The sequence below is a fragment of the Terrapene carolina genome, unplaced genomic scaffold, assembly GCF_002925995.2.
Source record: "Terrapene carolina triunguis isolate 2854851 unplaced genomic scaffold, T_m_triunguis-2.0 Scaffold211, whole genome shotgun sequence".
Classification (NCBI taxonomy): domain Eukaryota; kingdom Metazoa; phylum Chordata; order Testudines; family Emydidae; genus Terrapene; species Terrapene triunguis.
Window position 1 is genome coordinate 1,540,527 of NW_020664562.1, and position 19,399 is coordinate 1,559,925.

The 19,399-nt window shown below is 41.0% G+C and overlaps 1 protein-coding gene across 2 annotated transcripts in view; it reads left to right on the top strand.

The window, feature by feature from the left end:
- LOC112113469 (ATP-dependent RNA helicase A) overlaps positions 1–19,399 on the top strand; it is a 47,301-nt gene that overhangs the window by 16,307 nt on the left and 11,595 nt on the right. For both annotated transcript variants that reach the window (XM_026655860.1, XM_026655861.1), the window contains 13 exons: positions 870–1,031; positions 4,457–4,534; positions 4,932–5,123; positions 6,392–6,533; positions 7,400–7,482; positions 10,022–10,178; positions 10,819–10,919; positions 12,833–13,046; positions 13,310–13,404; positions 13,572–13,645; positions 14,434–14,586; positions 17,353–17,513; positions 19,097–19,208. In XM_026655860.1, coding sequence (XP_026511645.1) covers positions 870–1,031; positions 4,457–4,534; positions 4,932–5,123; positions 6,392–6,533; positions 7,400–7,482; positions 10,022–10,178; positions 10,819–10,919; positions 12,833–13,046; positions 13,310–13,404; positions 13,572–13,645; positions 14,434–14,586; positions 17,353–17,513; positions 19,097–19,208 — 1,724 coding nt within the window. The remainder of the gene's footprint in view (positions 1–869; positions 1,032–4,456; positions 4,535–4,931; positions 5,124–6,391; positions 6,534–7,399; positions 7,483–10,021; positions 10,179–10,818; positions 10,920–12,832; positions 13,047–13,309; positions 13,405–13,571; positions 13,646–14,433; positions 14,587–17,352; positions 17,514–19,096; positions 19,209–19,399) is intronic.

Below are 19,399 nucleotides of genomic sequence, written 5' to 3' on the forward strand. Positions count from 1 at the left end.
CACATTGGTACCTTCTTTGCATTTTGTCAGATCTGCAGTGAAAGTGTTCTTGAAACGAACATATGCTGGGTCATCTGAGACTGCTATAACATGAAATATATGTAGGTAACACAGAGCGGGAGACACACAATTCTCTCCCAAGGAGTTCATTCCCAAATTTCATTAACACATGATTTTTTTGGAAGCATGAAGGGGCATGTGCGGCTCTCTATGAGCTGAGGGGTGAAAACGTTACCTACTATCTGGCACATAATACCTTGCAATACCCACTACAAAAGTGCTATGCGAACGCCTGTTTTCACTTTCAGGTGATGTAAATAAGTGGGCAGTATTATCTCCCGTAAATGTAAACAAACTTATTTGTCTTAGTGATTGGCTGAAGTAGGACTGAGTGGACTTGTAGGCTCTGAAGTTTTACATTGTTTTGTTTTTGAGTGCACTTATGTAACACAAAAAATCTACATTTGTAAGTTGCACTTTCACGATAGAGATTGCATTATGGTACTTGTATGAGGTAAATTGAAAAATACTGTTTCTTTTGTATATCACTTTTGCAGTGCAAATATTTGAAATCAAAAATAATATAAATTGAGCGCTGTACACTTTGTATTCTGTGTTGTAATGGAAATAAATATATTTGAAAATGTAGAAAAACATCCAAAAATATGTAATTTCAATTGGTATTCTATTGTTTAGCAGCGCAATTAAAACTGCGATTAATCGCAATTAATTTTTTAATTGCAATTAATTTTTTGTTAATCGCATGAGTTAACTGATTAATCGACAGCCCTAGTTCAGACACTTCATTACACTGTTTTTCCCCATCAGTCGTACAGTTTGTTTAAACATTTTTTTTTCTGCACTTGTAGCCTGAAGATCCAAGCTGTCCAGTTTTGCTCAACATTGGAAAGCTGGCCCATTTTGAACCATCTGTGAGACAGAATCAAATGGGAGTTGTCCCATGGTCACCCCCTCAGTCAAACTGGAACCCTTGGACCAGCTGCAATATTGATGAGGGTCCTCTGGCATATGTAAGTCTAAGGCAGTTTCTTAGAATGGATCTGTTCCTATTTTCATATTCCTGGAACTTGTAAATGCATTTTTCCAGGTTTCTGGGGAAAGTTCCAATAATCCATGGGACTTCATGGATTGACTTCATGGATTTTGGATTTGGCTGTCTGACAGCAGCCCCTTGCTTGTCCTGTTTGGCCATTTTGTTTCACACTGTCATTTTTGCAGCCCTTAAACAATTCCCATTAACTTCATAAGGCAAGCATATAGACTTCTTTAAATTTCAGTTTATAACTATTCTCAGCCTGTCTCCCCAGGAATCCTGCTTTTGAAAGGAGAAACTGCTTCAAGCAGGTGTCACTTTCTTACCAGTCTGCTTTTCCATGGCTTCCAGCTACATAGAGAACAATGATGTGGCCTAGTAAAGAAAAGGAAATGTTGGCTTGGCGGATGCAGCTGGCTTGACTTGAGTACCAGCATAACCTGGTCAAAATAGGATACCCATAGCAAGAGTCTTGTTTTCTATTTTTCTGATCCAGTTTATGTCCCTATCTCCTCCCTGAGCTTTGCTTGCTTGGCTGAAACAATTATGCATTGTTTTTCAAAACACGGCCCTAGCAACAGTCCATTAAATGCAAGCTTGAGATGTGTTTGTTATTAAGATGTTGAATGATACTGCAGATTGAACGTATACTTCATATCACTCACAAGATTTGCTCGGCAGGGTGTAGCTTCCTTTTTGCAACGGAGATTAATTGATCCTTTAGTAGCAAAGTTGAAAAATTTATCACTATATTTAATATTGCCATTAATCGCACAATTAATTTTTAAGATTAATCGCGGTGGTAAAAAGATTAATCGTGTGATCTAAACAATAGAATACCATTTATTTAAATATTTTTGGATGTTTTCTACGTTTTCAAATATATTGATTTCAATTACATCACAGATACAAAGTGTACAGTGCTAACTTTATATTTATTACAAATATTTGCTGTAAAAAACAAAATAAATAGTATTTTTAAATTCACCTCCTACAAGTACTGTAATGCAATCTCTTTATCATGAAAGTTGAACGTACAAATGTAGAAGTACGTACAAAAAAAACTGCATTCAAAAATAAAACAATGTAAAACTTTAGAGCCTACAAGCCCACTCAGTCCTCCTTCTTTTCAGCCAATCACTCAGACGAACAAGTTTATTTACATTTACAGGAGATAATGCTTCCTGCTTTTGTTTACAGTGTCATCTGAAAGTGAGAACAGATGTTCGCATGGCCCTGTTGTAGCCGGCGTTGCAAGATATTTACGTGCCAGATGTGTTAAAAATTCATATGTCCCTTCATCTTTAACCACCATTCCAGAGGATGTGTGTCTGTGCTGATAACTGGTTCTGCTTGATAACGATCCAAAGCAGTGCATGTTCACATCATCTGAGTCAGATGACACCAGCAGAAGGTTGATTTTCTTTGTTGATGGTTCAGGTTCTGTAGTTTCTGCATCGGAGTGTTTCTCTTTTAAGACTCCTGAAAGCGTGCTCCACAGCTCGTCCCCCTCAGATTTTCGAAGGCACTTATTCTTACACCTTGGGTTGAGTGCTGTAGCTATCTTTAGAAATCTCCCATTGGTACCTTCTTTTGCGTTTTGTCAAATCTGCAGTGAAAGTGTTCTTAAAAGGAACAACATACGCTGGGTCATCATCTAAGACTGCTGTAATATGAAATACGTGGCAGAATGCTGGTAAAACAGAGCAGGAGACATACTATTCTTCCCCAAGGAGTTCAGTCAAAATTTAATTAATGCATGAGTTTTGTAAGGAGCATGATCAGCACGGAAGCATGTCTTCTGGAATGGTACCCGAAGCATGAAGGGGCATACGAATGGCATATAAATACCTTGCAATGCCAGCTACAAAAGTGCTATGCGAACTCCTGTTCTCACTTTCAGGTGACGTAAATAAGAAGCCGGCAGCATTATCTCCTGTAAATGTAAACAAACTTGTTTGTCTTAGCAATTAGCTGAATAAGAAGTAGGACTGAGTGGACTTGTAGGCTCTAAAATTTTACATTGTTTTGGTTTTGAATGCAGTTATGTAACAAAAAAAAATATACATTTGTAAGTTGCACTTTACGATAAAGAGATTGCATTATGGTACTTGTATGAGGGGAATTAAAAAATACAATTTCTTTTATCATTTTTACAGTGCAAATATTTGTAATAAAAATAATATAAAGTGAGCACTGTACACTTTGTATTTTGTGTTGTCATTTAAATCAATATATTGGAGAATGTAGAAAAACATCCAAAAATAGTCAAACAATAAAATACCAGTTGAAATTTATTAACAGTGCAATTAAAACTACGATTAATTTTTTTAGTTAATTGCATGAGTTAACTGCGATTAATCGGCAGCCCTACTTATTAAGTATTGGAGGTGGTAGTTCAACTAAGCTTTTTACTGCATCCTGCCCTTTTGTGCAGAATGGCTAATCTGTGGATGATGCATGTGAAAGATTGCCATCAGAGTGATCACTTCAGCAGTTCCTTGATGTATAGTTTTTCCATTCAGTCAGAGTACAATGCATTTGTTTCTAGGCCTAAAACAGAGAGTTAGACTGTTACTGAAAACTTTTTGGGAAAACTAACTTTTTTAGAAAAATGGTCCATCCAAACTCTAGCATGCTGGTCTGGGTAGGTAAAGAAATGGTAGGATAGCTCAGGGAACTAAATGAAAAGATCCTGTTTCTTTTGGGATTGCCTGCGTTCTTCAGTCATTACTGATTAGAAAGTGAAGCTAAATCCTCACTATCATGGTTTTAAAAAATAAAACCTCACATCTTTGCAGTAGACTTTTCCAAAGGGCCTCTTACTATAAATTAGAAGTCCATTTTCATCTTTTTTTTAATATATATATTCTCGCATCCAAAGTTATGTAGAGTAGGAAGCTGCAATTTGGCACAGTGTCTCAAAGAGAATATTTCTACTGATGATCTCACCGCAAAAAGGGTGCTAGGTCTTCGTTATGAGAGGAAATAACCTGTTCCATGAGTCAACTTTCATATGGCATTCTAATGCCATAACATGAAGGATTACTGCATGTGATCTTTGTGATAAATACTCAACCAAACTCCTGGTCCATCGGTTCCCATATCCTGTCTTTGGAAGTGGCAGGCATTTGATGTCTTCTGATAATGGACTGTCAAAGTAATATTGATGGTGTACTCCTGATTTGTTCAAACTGCATCTTTTTAGAACTACAGATTTGCACATATAACTTAATACTGAATATTTGGATGATGAAGTATATGGGTAATGGGTCAGAGTTAAGGTTATTGTGGTAACATTGCATTAGTACCACTTCTTATTGCATTAATGTGGTTATTTTCATTGTAAATATAAATAGATGTCTTCCTAACAAGTCTCTTAACCCTTTGTGTACTTTCCAGGCCACCCCAGAACAGATAAGCATGGACTTGAAAAATGATCTCATGTACCGCCTGGAGCAGGATCAAGAGTTACAGAGGGTAAGTCTGCTGCCTGTGATTTTTGGCATGCTGGTAAGTTTGCAGAAGCAATGCTTGCTGTAATTTTCTTCACCCTAGCCCTGGAGTTGCTGCTGTTTCTGAGTGCAGTAGACAATTCTTTGTGCTGGGGATTGTGGGTTTTACTCGGGATTGCTGGCAAGTGCTTTCAGGGGCATGGGGCACTACTGCTGTAGGAATGGTTGCTTTAATATGTTTTGCCCAAGTTCAAGAATGCTACCATTATGGGTTTTGCAGGAAAAGATCTCTCAGGTTCACAGATCCCACTAATGTGGAGTCGAGTACATGTTTTGCAAGAGTGGGACACTCTTGATGTAGATAGAGAGCAGAATGGGTTGAATTGCTGAATATTACGGGAAAGATCTGGGTCTCTTTTCAGATCCTACAAGAGAGGGAGACCCTGCCTGTGAAGAAATTTGAGACTGAAATTCTTGATGCAATCCATCACAGTCCTGTTGTCGTCATTCGTGGTGCCACTGGTTGTGGCAAAACCACACAGGTTCCACAGTACATCCTGGATGAATACATCAAAAACGGCAAAGCTGCAGAATGCAACATTGTAGTAACACAAGTGAGGAACGCGTTAAATAATTTCAATTTATAGGTTTCATGGTGGATTATGATAAAATACCCTTCCGGACATGCTATTAAATCTGAATGTAATTAAAACCATTCACGAAGGCTGGAGAAACTAAATCACATTCTAGACAGTTGTGAAAACATCTGCGATACTGATTACACTAAATTCATTACTCCCTATGCATGTGTCTGTGTAATGATTATTCATGTTGCAGTGGGCATCTGATAAGACTTGATCAAATAATCTTTGTGGACAGCACCAGAAAACTCTGCACTTGCATATACAGTGCAGTCCTTTCTGATACTTAGTAATGGAATATCCTAGTTCAGGGATCGGCAACCTTTGGCACGCGGCTTGCCAGGGCAAGTACCCTGGCGGGCCGAGCTGGTTTGTTTACCTGCCGCGTCTGCAGATTTGGCCGATCGCTGCTTCCACTGGCCGCGGTTCATCGCTCCAGGCCAATGGGGGCTGTGGGAAGCGGTGTGGGCCCAGGGATGTGCTGGCCGCCACTTCCTGCTGCCCCCATTGGCCTAGGATGGCGAACCGCAGCCAGTGGGAGCAGCGATCGGCCGAACCTGCGGACGCGGCAGGTAAACAAACCAGCCCTGCCTGTCAGGGTGCTTACCCTGGTGAGCCGTGTGCCAAAGGTTGCCGATCCCTGTCCTAGTTGATAGGTGGGGCAGGTCAGACCTATTGGTTATCTGAAGGAATGGGATCCAGCAGATAAGGGATATGGGGGCCTATGGAAATCAGCTGGCATATGCAAGATGAACCATTTTTTAAGGAAAACACTGAGCTTGCACCTTTCTGGTGATCTGGTTTCCTCCATCATTCCCAGCTTAAGTAGTTTGCTTCTTGCAGTGTCTGCATTGTGATACTGTCCATTAGAAGCAGCTACTGACTTGCATCCTAGCTTCTATTTATTCACATTGTGCAGCAGGATCTGCTTAAGATAAAAAAGTTTTGAGGTGCACTGGCAGCTGTGTAGAACTTTCCTATTACCTGCCCAAACTATACATGGCTCAAGCCAGTGCTGTTAGTAACGTACTTTCATGAGTATTTTAAGAGTTTGGATTGTAGTTCTCATCTTTTTTGGGTGCTCACCAATGAGATTTGTCTTTAAATAACTATCCTCAACATTAAAGTTTGGGGAGAGGCACAGCTAACTTCCCCAGTCTCTCTCTACTTGTAGGTCTTTGAAATAGGTAAGTTTGCACAGTTTCATCTTTACAATGTGCAAAAAATGTTTCACCTCTCAGCCCAGGAGGATCAGTGCAGTTTCCGTGGCAGAGCGTGTGTCGTATGAGAGAGGAGAAGAACCTGGGCAAAGCTGTGGATACAGTGTACGATTTGAATCTGTACTTCCCCGCCCCCATGCCAGTGTGATGTTCTGCACTGTAGGTCTGTATTGCTTTGTTACCCTACCAGCCTAATATCTGAGTAACAGCTTAGATGCCTGGCACTAGTGCATGGGTAGGCAACCTATGGCACATGTGCCAAAGGCGGCACGCGAGCTGATTTTCAGTGGCACTCACACTGCCCGGGTCCTGGCCAGCAGTCCAGGGGGCTCTGCATTTTAATTTAATTTTAAATGAAGCTTCTTAAATATTTTAAAAACCTTATTTACTTTACATATAACAATAGTTTAGTTATATATTATAGACTTATAGAAAGAGACCTTCTAAAAACGTTAAAATGTATTACTGGCATGTGAAACCTTAAATTAGAGTGAATAAATGAAGACTCGGCACACCACTTCTGAAAAGTTGCCTACCCCTGCACTAGTGGCACTGATGACAGTGAAAAAACAGCTCTTGTTTTCAGGGAGAATCTGAATGAAAATCGCAAGTTTTGTTCACCTGCTCAGCAAACTTTTCTCCAATTACGGAAAGGGAAATGTGCCAGTTTAGTTTGGTCATTGGGCTCATTAGAGGTTTGAGAATGAATACAGATCAGATACCATATCCACAATATTCCCTCTAAGTGAGATGAGGAGTAGCCACCTGAAGTTTAGGATGGGGAGGTGGTGGGTGGGGAGAGGTGGTCTCTCTAGTCTCAACACTTGGGCCCCCTCCCCTCATTACATACAGGTGTAAATGTGGGGTTTAGACAAAGGGTTTCAAAATGTGCACAGTTCTTGTTGTAAACTGTTGTTGGCAACTCTCATAAGAGCATAGCTGAGGCTTTGTTATAAATGTTTGAACTGCTGTGATCCATGTCAACATTCAGCTGTTACTATCCCCATTAATGTGAATTCCTTTTTTAAGGTGTCCTCCTAAGAAAACTGGAGGCTGGGATCCGTGGAATTAGTCACGTTATTGTGGATGAGATCCATGAGAGAGACATTAATGTGAGTTACTGAGTTGGAGGTCTGGATTGCTTTACCTGTTTACCAGGTCTTTTGTGTTTGCTTACTGTTTACTCTGTATGCTGTGTATGTGTTCCTGTCTTACGTGAAAGGGAATTGTGCATTTTACTAAATTGTATGGATCTGAGTCTTCCGTAATTGTTCTCAGTTGTAGTACTGGTTGAAATACTTCTGAGATGTTTCCAGCTGAAGATCAAGGCTTCACAGCTGCTTCTTACGTCCCTTTATAGGTCTTAGTAGGACTCTCTCCTACACTATTTCTCTAGCAAATAGAGCACTACAGTGCAAGTACTCTTTGTACAAAGTGGTTTGGTGCTGAAGATAAGAGTGAAAATTGGATAGACTGAAATGTTGTTGTCCTTCCCTTCCATTTTCTTATCTACAGTAATATACCACTTAATATGCTAGTACTTAAGCCCCAATCATCAAGTTGACAACTACAATGCAGTAGTTCATCTTTAGTACAAAAATCTGCAACAAATTGAAAACTTGAAAGCACTGCAAAATGAGCAACATTTAATATAAAAGTGGGGCTATTGTGCTGAATTTATTCACAATTAATTAAAAACTCTTTTTTTTAATCTACCTGAATCTACCTTGGTTTTCCTAAGAATGGCCATACTGGGTCGGACCAGTGGTCCAACTAGCCTATTTATCCTATCTTCTGATAGTGGCTGGTGCCAGATGCTTCAGAAGGAGTGAACAGAACAGGGCAGTTTATCGAGTGATCCATCCCCTGTCATCCAGTCCCAGGGTCCCTTACCATCTTAGGTCTATCAGTGAGTTATTAGCCACCCCCAAGGAACTTATCTATTTGTTTTTTTGAACCCTGTTATAATTTTGGCTTTCACAACATCCCCTGGCAATGAGTTCTACAGGTTGACTCTGCATTGTGTGAACATGTCTTCCTTTTGTTTGTTTTGAACCTGCTGCCTATTAATTTCATATGGTGAACCCTAGTTCTTATGTGAAGGGTAAATAACACTTCCTTATTCATTCTCCACAGCAGTCATGATTTTATCACATCAACCCTTAATTATCTTTTTCTAAGATGAGTAGTCCCAGTCCTTTTCATCTCTCCTCGTGTGAAAGGTGTTCCATATCCCTGATCATTTTTGTTGCCCTTCTCTGTACTTTTTACAATTCTAATATAGTTTTTTTTTTTTTTTTTTCTTTTGAGATGGGGCAACCAGAATTGTATGCATTATTCAAGGAGTGGGTATACCATGGATTTATAAAGTAGCATCATGATTATTTTCTCTCATTATCTATCCCTTTCCTAATGGTTCCTAATGTTTGTTCCTTTCTGTTTTCCTCAGTAAGATTTGATTTCCAATTTTTAAAGGATGTCTTTTTGTCTCTAACCATCTCTATTACTCTGTTTAACCATGGTGGTGTTTTTTAGTCCTCGTGCTATTTTTTTATTTGGGGTATACATACAGTTTAAGCCTTTGTGGTGTTTCCATGCAACTTGCAGGCATTTCAGTCTTGACTGTTCCTTTTAATTTCCATTTAACTAGCCTCTTCATTTTTGTGTCATTCCCCTTTCTTTGGAATTTCTTTTTCTCTCTCCTCCCTCCCTCTTTTCTCCCCCCCCCCCAAAAAAAGGGGGATGTTAAATTTAATTACATTATGGTTTCTGTTACTGAGCTGTTCATCAATATTCGTTCTTGGACCAGATCCCACACATCACTTATGATTAAATCAAGGATTGGCTCTGCCCTTATGGGTTCCAGGACTAGGTGCTCCAAGAAGCAGTCATTAATGGTATCTTTCAGCTTGCCATACCAGAAAGCTGAATCTTATCACATGATTAAAGTTCAGTTTGTCAAAGTTAGGTTCCTCATTTGTACTATGAATCCTCCTATGAGGAAATGTACGTGCGTTTGTGGCATCCAGACTGGATGAGATGCACCTTTTCCTCTTCTAATAGGAGAGATGCTATTAAGGGCATGTACTGTATTGAGTAGTTAGATTTTTGTACAGAACTGGTGTTTTTTAAACTGAGGTGGTCTGAATGCAGGGAAAGCTAAACAGATAAGCCAGACTTAAACCGATAAATGTTTTCATAGTATGGATCACCACTTCATAGTGCCTCATCAATTACCTCCCTTCTCATTTACAGTTGTAGAACGTCCTGTGTGTAGAACTACAGCAATTGTTCAGTTGTATTTTTTTAATGTGGACTGGAAACTAGAACGGCAAAGGGTTCTTTGGTGCTAACTTGTTGACATGGAAGTCAAAACCGCTTTAAGGAGGCACTCTAGAAGCAACTGAGAAGATAGTCTAATCTGGTAGGGGGAAAATGAGCATAGGGAGTTGATAACTAGGTGCTTAATTCTCCAATATGCTAGCTGTTTTTCAGAAGTTAGTTTAGTTTGAAAGGTTCGTAGTAGAAGTGCTGTTCATGTGAATAGGCGATTACATAGTTGCTTATCTATTGTTAGGGTTACTGGAGAAATGAAAATGTTTCTGGCAGCCTTGGCTAGTTGGTTAACACTCCTGTTTTCTCTATATACAGACTGACTTCCTCATGGTGGTGCTGAGAGACGTAGTTGAGGCATATCCTGAAATCAGAGTTATCCTTATGTCTGCCACTATTGATACCAGCATGTTCTGTGAATACTTCTTCAATTGCCCCATCATTGAGGTCTATGGTAGAACCTTCCCAGTTGAAGGTAAAACACTGGCTGAGCATGTATTTTGAGTAGTTGCTTTTATTCATTCTCTTTTCAATCTTGCACAGAGTAGAGGGGACAAAAGCTTAAACAGGTCACATGAATCACAGCGTATCCTGAGATCTGGTCTATACCCTATGTCGGCAAAGAAGTCAGAGAACATTAACTACTACAGAGTGAAATTTTTCTGTTTCTCTTAGAGGGTTAAATAGTGATAGTGATTTAACAATGAGTTGCTTCTACATAATGCATACACCTATTGTCTTGAATAAACCAGCCTAAATGATCCAGTATAAAAACAGCTGTGGAAAATACATGGGAAGAGCCTGAATGGACAGGCTGGCTGGTTAGAGGTGAGGAACAATGGTGGGAGAGTGTGGGGAAGCTTGTAGTGCCATTGCCCATACTGTACTTATTCTTTGTATAAATTGAGGAGTTTGGTTTCCAAGGCTGTCAGTCAAGCCCTCATCTCCAGCACTAGCTTCAAACTCTGAGTCCTCATCCTGCTCTTTCGAAACTTTATGGCTATCTTTAGGAAGGGCCTGTGTAGAGCTATGGTTAGAATATGTCCCTCTAGTGAAGCTTATGTGACTGGTTGATGGGCATCCTCTATACTAACTTGATGGATCTGTCCCTGCAGAGTATTTTCTGGAAGACTGTATTCAGATGACTCAGTTTGTTCCTCCATTAAAGGATAAGAAGAGGAAAGACAAAGATGAAGAAGGTGGTGAAGATGACGATGTATGTTGGGCTTGTTTATATACGTAAATTAAACAAGCACTGGCTGGAACCAGCGCACCAACGTAATGCATGCATTGCTGTACTACTTTCTTACTTGGACATCAATGAGGCATTTGTCCTGTTAGGGACAGAACACAATTTAACCAAGTTAAATTATAGTACTTTATAGTAAAATTTTTCAGATTCTCTTTGAGGGTTAAATATTTGCAGTGTTTCAGAAAAGTATTGTTCCTACATTATTATACAAAGACTAATGGGTGAGCAAGAGTAACTAATCAGGGGACAGAGGTAGTGGTCAGACGGCAGAACAATGGTATAAAATGAATTCCTATATAATTCACTGGCTGTGTTTTAATGACTGCAACATTGTTGCAGTAAAACGCTTTCAGAAACCTTGTAACTATTGAAATAGTATGTGGGATTGCTGTTGATATATTTAACTGAATTTTCTGAATGCTCCTCTAATTGATGTACAGTAAAAGCTGTTTTATACAGCACTTCAACTGGAAAGCTCTATAAACCGGCATTTCTGATCTTCATTGAAAGTCCGGTTTATAGTCCAGTTGGTGTGTGGCTGGCAGGGGGTTGGGGTGCGGCGCGCAGACTCTGAGAGGGAGTTTGGGTGCAGGTGGGGTGCAGGGTGCCGGATCTGGGGGCCGCTCACCTTGGGTGGCTCCCTGGAAGCAGCGACCTGTCCCAGCTGCTCCTGGTTCCTGGCCAATGGGAGCTGCGGAGCCAGCGCTTGGGGCGGGGGCAGCGCGCAGAGCTGCCTCCCACACCTCCGCCTAGAAATAGCCAGGACAGATTACTGCTTGTGGGGAGCCGCCAGAGGTGAGCAGCACCCCCCAGATCTGGCCCATCCGGCCCCCTCCTGCACCCAAACTCCCTCCCCCTTAGTTAACCGGCTTTTTTCATTTACTGGCACCCCCCATTTCTCCAACATGCTGGATAAAACCGCTTTTATTGTATTTATTTACCTTATAAAGTTCCAGTCCCATTTTGTCACGTCACCTGTGTTTTAAAAAATTGAACTGATTTGTGAATTCAAGCTTACTTCTTTTACTGCAGTAGATATTGCCAGCAACTATGCCTACCAAGAATTTGTATTCCTTGCATGGCTGTAGGTGATGGTATCTTCTGTAAAAAGATACAGTCCTGAATCTTGTAATGACTAAGATCATTTAACTAGGGCCCTACCAAATTCACGGTCCATCTTGGTCAATTTCACGGTCATAGGATTTTAAAAATAAATTTCATGATTTCAGCTATTTAAATCTGAAATTTCACTTTGTTGTAATTGTAGGGGTCCTGACCCAAAGGAGTTGTGGAGGGGTTGCAAGGTTATTGGGGGGGAGGGGGGGAGGGCTACTCTATATAGTTCCTAATTTTCCCCAGCTGGCACTGTAGTCTGTCTTATAGCAACAGAGGAGAGATCAACACCTCAGCAGGAAAAACTTAGTTGTAAAATCACAAAAAAAAAATCGTTAGAGGGTTTGCGCACAGGTGTAGAACCTGTACTTCTTACTCTTTTTTTAACTTGATTGCAAATTGACCATTTCTCCTTAAAAGAAACAATTTTTTTTTTCAAACCTACATATTGGTATTTCCTTAAAGAAAAGCAGTTTGATGTTGTAATTATGGCTCCATTTGTTCTAATGGAGATTTAATTGGTTTGATAGTTTCCTACTCTTAAATTATAATTTTACTGGTTTATAATTCTGAAAAGAGAATATGTATAGAAAAAAGCTGGGGAACAAGGCCAGGCCAACTTGTCCTGTGAGCCAGGACTGAGCATAGGACAGTGTTTCCCATCCATCCATCCCATTCATCTATCTGGTTTGCGTGGCCCTCATCCCCATAGTATCAGAGTGCCATCTGGTTAAAGGGTTTTTGTTTGTTCTCTACATCTGCAGGCCAACTGTAATCTTATATGTAGTGATGAATATGGTCCAGAAACAAAACGTTGTATGGCCCAGTTGAATGAGAAGGAAACTCCCTTTGAGCTCATTGAGGCCTTGCTAAAGTACATCGAGACCCTGAATGTTCCAGGAGCTGTGCTTGTCTTCTTGCCTGGCTGGAACCTGATATACACCATGCAAAAGCATCTGGAAATGAATCCACATTTTGGTACAAACAGCATTTGGTTATTTTCTACTCTGTGTCCTTCCCTCAGAACAGTTACTGGATGAATGTAAAGATGACTTGACTGAAGGAGTTGGTCCTTGTGTGTGTGTCTATATAGGATGAGAGCTGGGTTTGAGTAGATGGATGAGAGAAAGTGGAAGGAAGGTGTTTAGGTATGAAGCAGTGGATGGATAAGAGAGAGTTGAACTTTAATGTCTGATATATAACAGTTATAGTTGTTTAACCTCCCGGTGTTCATATTGTAGGAAGCCACCGCTATAGAATTCTGCCCCTGCATTCACAAATTCCTCGAGACGAACAGCGCAGAGTGTTTGATCCAGTGCCTTCTGGAGTGACCAAGGTGTGAAACTATGTCACCTACACAGAGACAGAGTGTAGTATCGTCGCTCTCTCCTGTACTTTTGAGAGGAGTTTTTTAATGCTGGCATTCTACATGTTACCTTACAGACCGTCCTTGGCTCCTTGTTACAATACATGTATTCTAATACAATTTTCCTGTTTTCATAGGTGATTTTATCCACCAACATTGCTGAGACTAGCATTACCATCAATGACGTTGTCTACGTTATAGACTCTTGCAAGTGAGTTCCCGATCCAGATCTCTATTTTACACAACGTATTCTTTGTTGGAATGCCAAGTAGTTTTTGCGAACATGCAGTACTTCCTTGTATTGCTGTAGCCCCAAGACTGAGTTTGGAGACCTAATCTGCAGTGGTTGTGTGCTTCCCCAAGCAATCTACACAGTTAAACAACCATATTGGTGTATCTGTAAATTGTCCTTGGTCAATTGAATACCATGCTAATGGTATTTATATGGGTGTCAGTGGGATTCCTGTATGCTGTTTTCCAAATGGATGATTTCATACTACAGACCTTGGTGTCCCTAGCCTCTGTTTGTCAGCGGGTGGAGATGGATGGCAGGAGAGAGATCACTTGATCATTACCTGTTAGGTTCACTCCCTCTGTGACACCTGGCATTGGTCACTGTCGGTAGACAGGATACTAGGCTGGTTGGACCTTTGGTCTGACCCAGAATGGCCATTCTTATGTTTAAACTCTCATTGTATGGTTGCTGGGGGAATATTAAGTCTTCCTATATTAGTCTGTTATGCACTCTGACTTGCTGTATGCACTTTGAGCATGTTATAGTCATGAATCACTAATTGCATTAGAGCTTTGAGCTGAGATTTAAACTTTTGGGAGAAGTCCAGGAAATACAGGTTCTGATGCAGTGAGTGGGGGCACTATTCTTTAAGCAGAAAGACTAGCACAGTTAACTTTTTTTATTCCAGTTTTGCTGCATTAAATGATACAGTGCAGACCTGCTTTGGCAATATTTGCTCTTCATTGTTTTTACTACTTTTACAGACAAAAGGTGAAGCTTTTCACTGCTCACAACAATATGACAAACTATGCCACAGTCTGGGCATCAAAAACTAACCTTGAGCAACGGAAAGGGCGAGCTGGCCGAGTGCGGGCTGGATTCTGTTTCCATCTGTGCAGCAGAGCTCGCTTTGAAAGGTGAGGCTGTGCCTCTTCTTCTGGGACAAAGGGACATTTGGGAGCACTCCATAAATTACAGAGCATGCAGTTGTGACCTACTTCAAACCAAGCAGAGGAAGCAGATTAATGCAAAATCATGGGGATAAGATTGCCGTGAACTGTTGCATTTCCTCAGACACAGAATTTAGTTCCCGCTCTAGAATCTGTGGGTCCCCTTAGAAAACTGCCATGGAAAGCAGGGAAATTGTTTGAGATGTGACTTCAGGAGCAGTCCCCACTTGACTAGACAAGTATGGCCCAGCAGCCTGATGGAGTAACTGGGAAGAAGGAGCCCCATGCTTCACCCAGTGAGACACTGTTGAGGCCCAAGGTATTGAAAAGAAAAGAAAAGGGATTCTAGAATGAGATGCCACAAAAGACATCTGGATCCTACCAACCAAAAAGTGCATGCTTGTGTAGAGAGATGCTGGGATCCTACTCCTCTCCTAGAGAGGACAGCAAGTGTGGAAGGTGGTGAGAACCAGGTGAGGGGGAAAGATCTCAGAGGAGAGGAGGCAGGTAGACAGATGTTCTTCCTTTTTCCCATCTCCCTGGCCAGAAGCTGCTAACACCTCTTTTTGCTGCCAAAATGTTGTTTTTCTCCCACTTCCATCTGCTCTAACATTCCCAAACTGCTGAAACCTGACCCCTTCTCATTCCTATCTGCCAAACCTTTCCCCAAAGACACAGCCATGTAACCCTCACTGCCCAGCTGCAGGGGCTTACACAGCTGTCAGATTCTACTATATTTCACCCACTACCCTGCAAAACATCACTGTACACCCATTCCCCTGGACAACAGCTGCAGGATAGCTGTATGTTTACAGTGATTGATGTTAAGAAATCTCAGTTTCTGAAGCAGCATGTAATAAAAACATTCCTAAAATCTTTGTTGAATTAAACATTTAAACACATTATAGTATAATGTGATCATCTTAATTCATTATGAACTTCTGACAGCAAACTAGTTGCATGCTGTTAAAGAAATCATGGGGTCTTGTCAGAATTTAAGTTCAGCTTACCACAGAGAACATGGAACCCCAGGAATTACTGTGCTTAAACAGACAAATTGTAAACAGGAGATTGAGTCGTGTATTTCCAATGGGGTCCCACAGGGATTGGTTCTTGATCCTACACTATTTAACTTTTTTTTTGTTGTTGTCAGTGATCTGGAAGAAAATAGAACAACTGATAGTCTGTGGATGACACAGACTGAGGGAATGATAAATAATGAAGAGAACAGGCCATTAATAGAATGAACAGGATTGCATGGTAAACAGGGTGCAAGCAATCAGTTTTAATAGGCTAAATGTAGACATCTGAGAACAAAGAATGTAGGCCATACTTACAGATTGGGGAACTGTAGCCACCATGATCTCTCTCTCAAAAAAACCAAAAACATCCTGCTTCCCAGGATAATGAGGAGAACATGAGCTCCCAGTGCAGTGCTGTGGCTGAAAAGGCTAATGCAATCCTTGCCTGAATTGGAATCTCTATTAGAAGCATAGGTTATTTTAGCTCTGTATTTGGCACTGGTGCAACTGCTGCTGGAATACTCTGTACGGTTCTGATGTCATTTTATGAAGAAAGTTGATAAATTGGAGAGGGTTTAGAGAAGAGCCACAAGAATGATTAAAGGATTAGAAAACATGTTTTATCATGATAGACTCAAGGTGCTCAATGTGAGATTAACAAAGAAAAAGTTTAAAGGGTGACCTAATTGTATAAGTATCTGCATGGGGAACAAATATTGAATGGACTCTTCACTCTAGCAGAGAAAGGTATAACATGAGCCAGTTGAAAATAAGACATAAATTTTTTACCATGGGAATAATTAACCCTTGGAACAATTTACCAAACGTTGTGGTGGATCCTCCCATCACTGGCAGTTTTAAAATCAAGATTGGATGTTTCTCTAAATTATATGCATGAGGAATTATTTTGGGAAATTCTATGGCCTGTGTTGTACAGGAGATAAGACTAGATGATTACAATGATTTCTTCTGGCCTTGGAATCTGTGAAAGCCTAGCTTCATGCAGCGTAGAAGGAGAAAGACAGTTTGAACTGTGGAAGCAAGGGTAAGAAGTAGAAATGGATGGGACCATGTTCATTTGGGAGGCATGTTTATCCCAAACATCACATAGGATACTAACTGTTCAAAAACTCAATCATTTCTAGGGGTTAACACTTGAACTGTGGTCCTCAAGGCAAAGAGACTGAAGGCACCGTGTTAGGGAGAAAGGGGCCCAAGAGCTCCATCCCCACCACATCTCCATGTTTCTAGAAATAAATACTTGGCCTGTTTCCAGTAAGAGCACTCCTCCTTGTTAACCCAAATGAACCAGGGACCAGCAGATGGTGTTGGGAGTGGAGGTGACAAAGTAGCCAGCCTGGAAACTGGAAACAGGGTAGTGGTAATAGGCAGCCTGGAAGTAATTGACCTGCCTGAGGAATGGAAGATCTGTTCTAGCATTCAAGTTTGGTTGTGGAAAGGCAAGGAGATGAGAGAGAGAAAGAGAGAGAGAGAGGGTTCCAGTTGGAAGGGAAATGGGAATTTCTGAAGATAAGTACTGTTAATCAGTGCAGGTTGCAGGAAGTCACTGAGGGTGGATTGATGAGGTAACTTGGTGAATGTATTCATGTAGGAAGGCTAGGTTGCACTTGATGGGATGATCTGTATTGGGGATCGGGAATGCATATGTCTAGAAGGTTGACTTGTTTTGTTCTCCCCTCACTGTTTTCAGGCTTGAAACTCACATGACACCTGAAATGTTCAGAACACCACTGCATGAAATTGCTTTGAGCATCAAACTTCTGCGACTGGGAGGGATTGGACAATTCTTGGCCAAAGCGATAGAACCACCACCTTTGGATGCAGTGATTGAAGCAGAGCACACACTCAGAGGTACTCCTGCTGTTGGGCCACAAGGTTCTTTGTTAGCAAACCAAGAGATGTGACATTTACAGCTTTGAATGGTTGAGGGTCTCAAGGTCAGTTGTAAGTAGCTTTGACATTTATATTGCTAGATAGACATTTATATTTCTAGGTTTTCTTTGGCTGGAACAACCTGATGTCTGAAGACCTCCTTTGTGGCTCTGGAATGCATTTTCTGGGTAGCAGTGAGTTTCTGAAACTGGAGCAGTGCTTAGAAGAACACAAATGTTCCTCTATTTGACTTCCTAGTTTCAGGCTTGTTTTGTTACATTTTACGAGGATCTTGTGAAGCTGGCTACTACTGTATCTTCAGCTGTGAGACTCATATATATGAGATGCGACTGAGTCCACTGCATTAAAGCATTTGGGAGACTGGTTCAAAAGAAGTCTGATCTAGGCTGATGGATTGTGTTATAATTATTTTGTACTTCTATACTGCTTGGTCACCCAGTTTTGTGAGATCCCTTTGTAACTCCTTGCAGCTTTGGATTTAACTATCTTGAGTACCATAGTCTCAAATTTTGCCACCTGACTGTTCACGCCCCTTTCCAGATCACTTATGAATATGTTGAACAGCACAGGTGGTCAATACAGATCCTTAGGTAGCCCCCACTATTTACCTCTCTCCATTGTGAAAACTGACTATATATTTCTACCCTTTCTTTCCTATCTTTTAACAAGTTATTGATCCGTGAGAGGACCTTCCTCTTATCCCATGACTGCTTAGTTTACTTAAGAGCCTTTGGTAAGGGACCTTGTCAAGGGCTTTCTGAAAGTCCAAATAGGCTATTTGGACTGGATCTCCCTTGTCTTCAGGCTTTTTGATACCCTCAAGGAATTCTGATTATTGAGGCATGATTTCCCTTTACAAAAGCTGTGTTGACTCTTCCCCAACATAATGTGTTTATCTGTGTCCAGTCGTTCTGTCCTTTCCTATAGTTTCAACTAATTTTCTTGTTACTGAAGTTAGGCTTACTGGCCTATAATTGCCAGATCGCCTCTGGAGCCCTTTTTTGAAAATTGGTGTTACAGTAGTTACTTTCCAGTAGTCTCTAAGGTGCCACAAGTACTCCTGTTCTTTTTGTGATTACAGAGGCTGATTTAAGCAAAGGTTGTATATCACAGTTAGTAGTTCTGCAATTTCATATGAGTTCCTTCAGAACACTTGGGTGAACTTCATTGTTTAAGTTCTTAAACTTCTCAATCTCTCATCCAAGGGCTAATTAAATCTTTGGTTTGACTTTGGGCTTGTCTACACTGGCAATTTACAGTGCTGCAAAAAACACCCCCCTGAGCGCAGCAAGTTTCAGTGCTGTAAAGCACCAGTGTAGCCAGTGCACCAGCACTAGTAGCCACGCTCCCAGCGCTGGTAGCTACGCCCCTCGTGGAGGTGGGTTTTTTTAGAGCGCTGGGAGCTCTCTCCCAGCACTCTGCTATGACCACACAAGCCACGTTAAAGCACTGCCATGGCATCGCTTTAGCGTTGTCAGTGTAGACTAGCCTTAGGCAACTGCCAGAACCATCTTTGCTGATCAGTTAATCGCTTGTTTCAGAGCTGGATGCCCTGGACTCTAATGATGAGTTGACACCTCTTGGGAGAATCCTTGCTAAACTCCCCATTGAACCTCGTCTGGGCAAGATGATGATAATGGGCTGCATTTTCTAGTAAGTTCCTCAGTATCAATGATGATTCTTGGCTGTCTTGCCCTGTGTTCCTGAATCTTCAGGCATCCAATAATGTCAAAAAAAAGATGCACCCAGATGGGCCGTGAATGGCACTGTGGGTGATGGCGTGGAGGGGAAGGGGAGGAAACTGAATATTCATGAGATTAGGAGACAAATAACATCACTGAGTG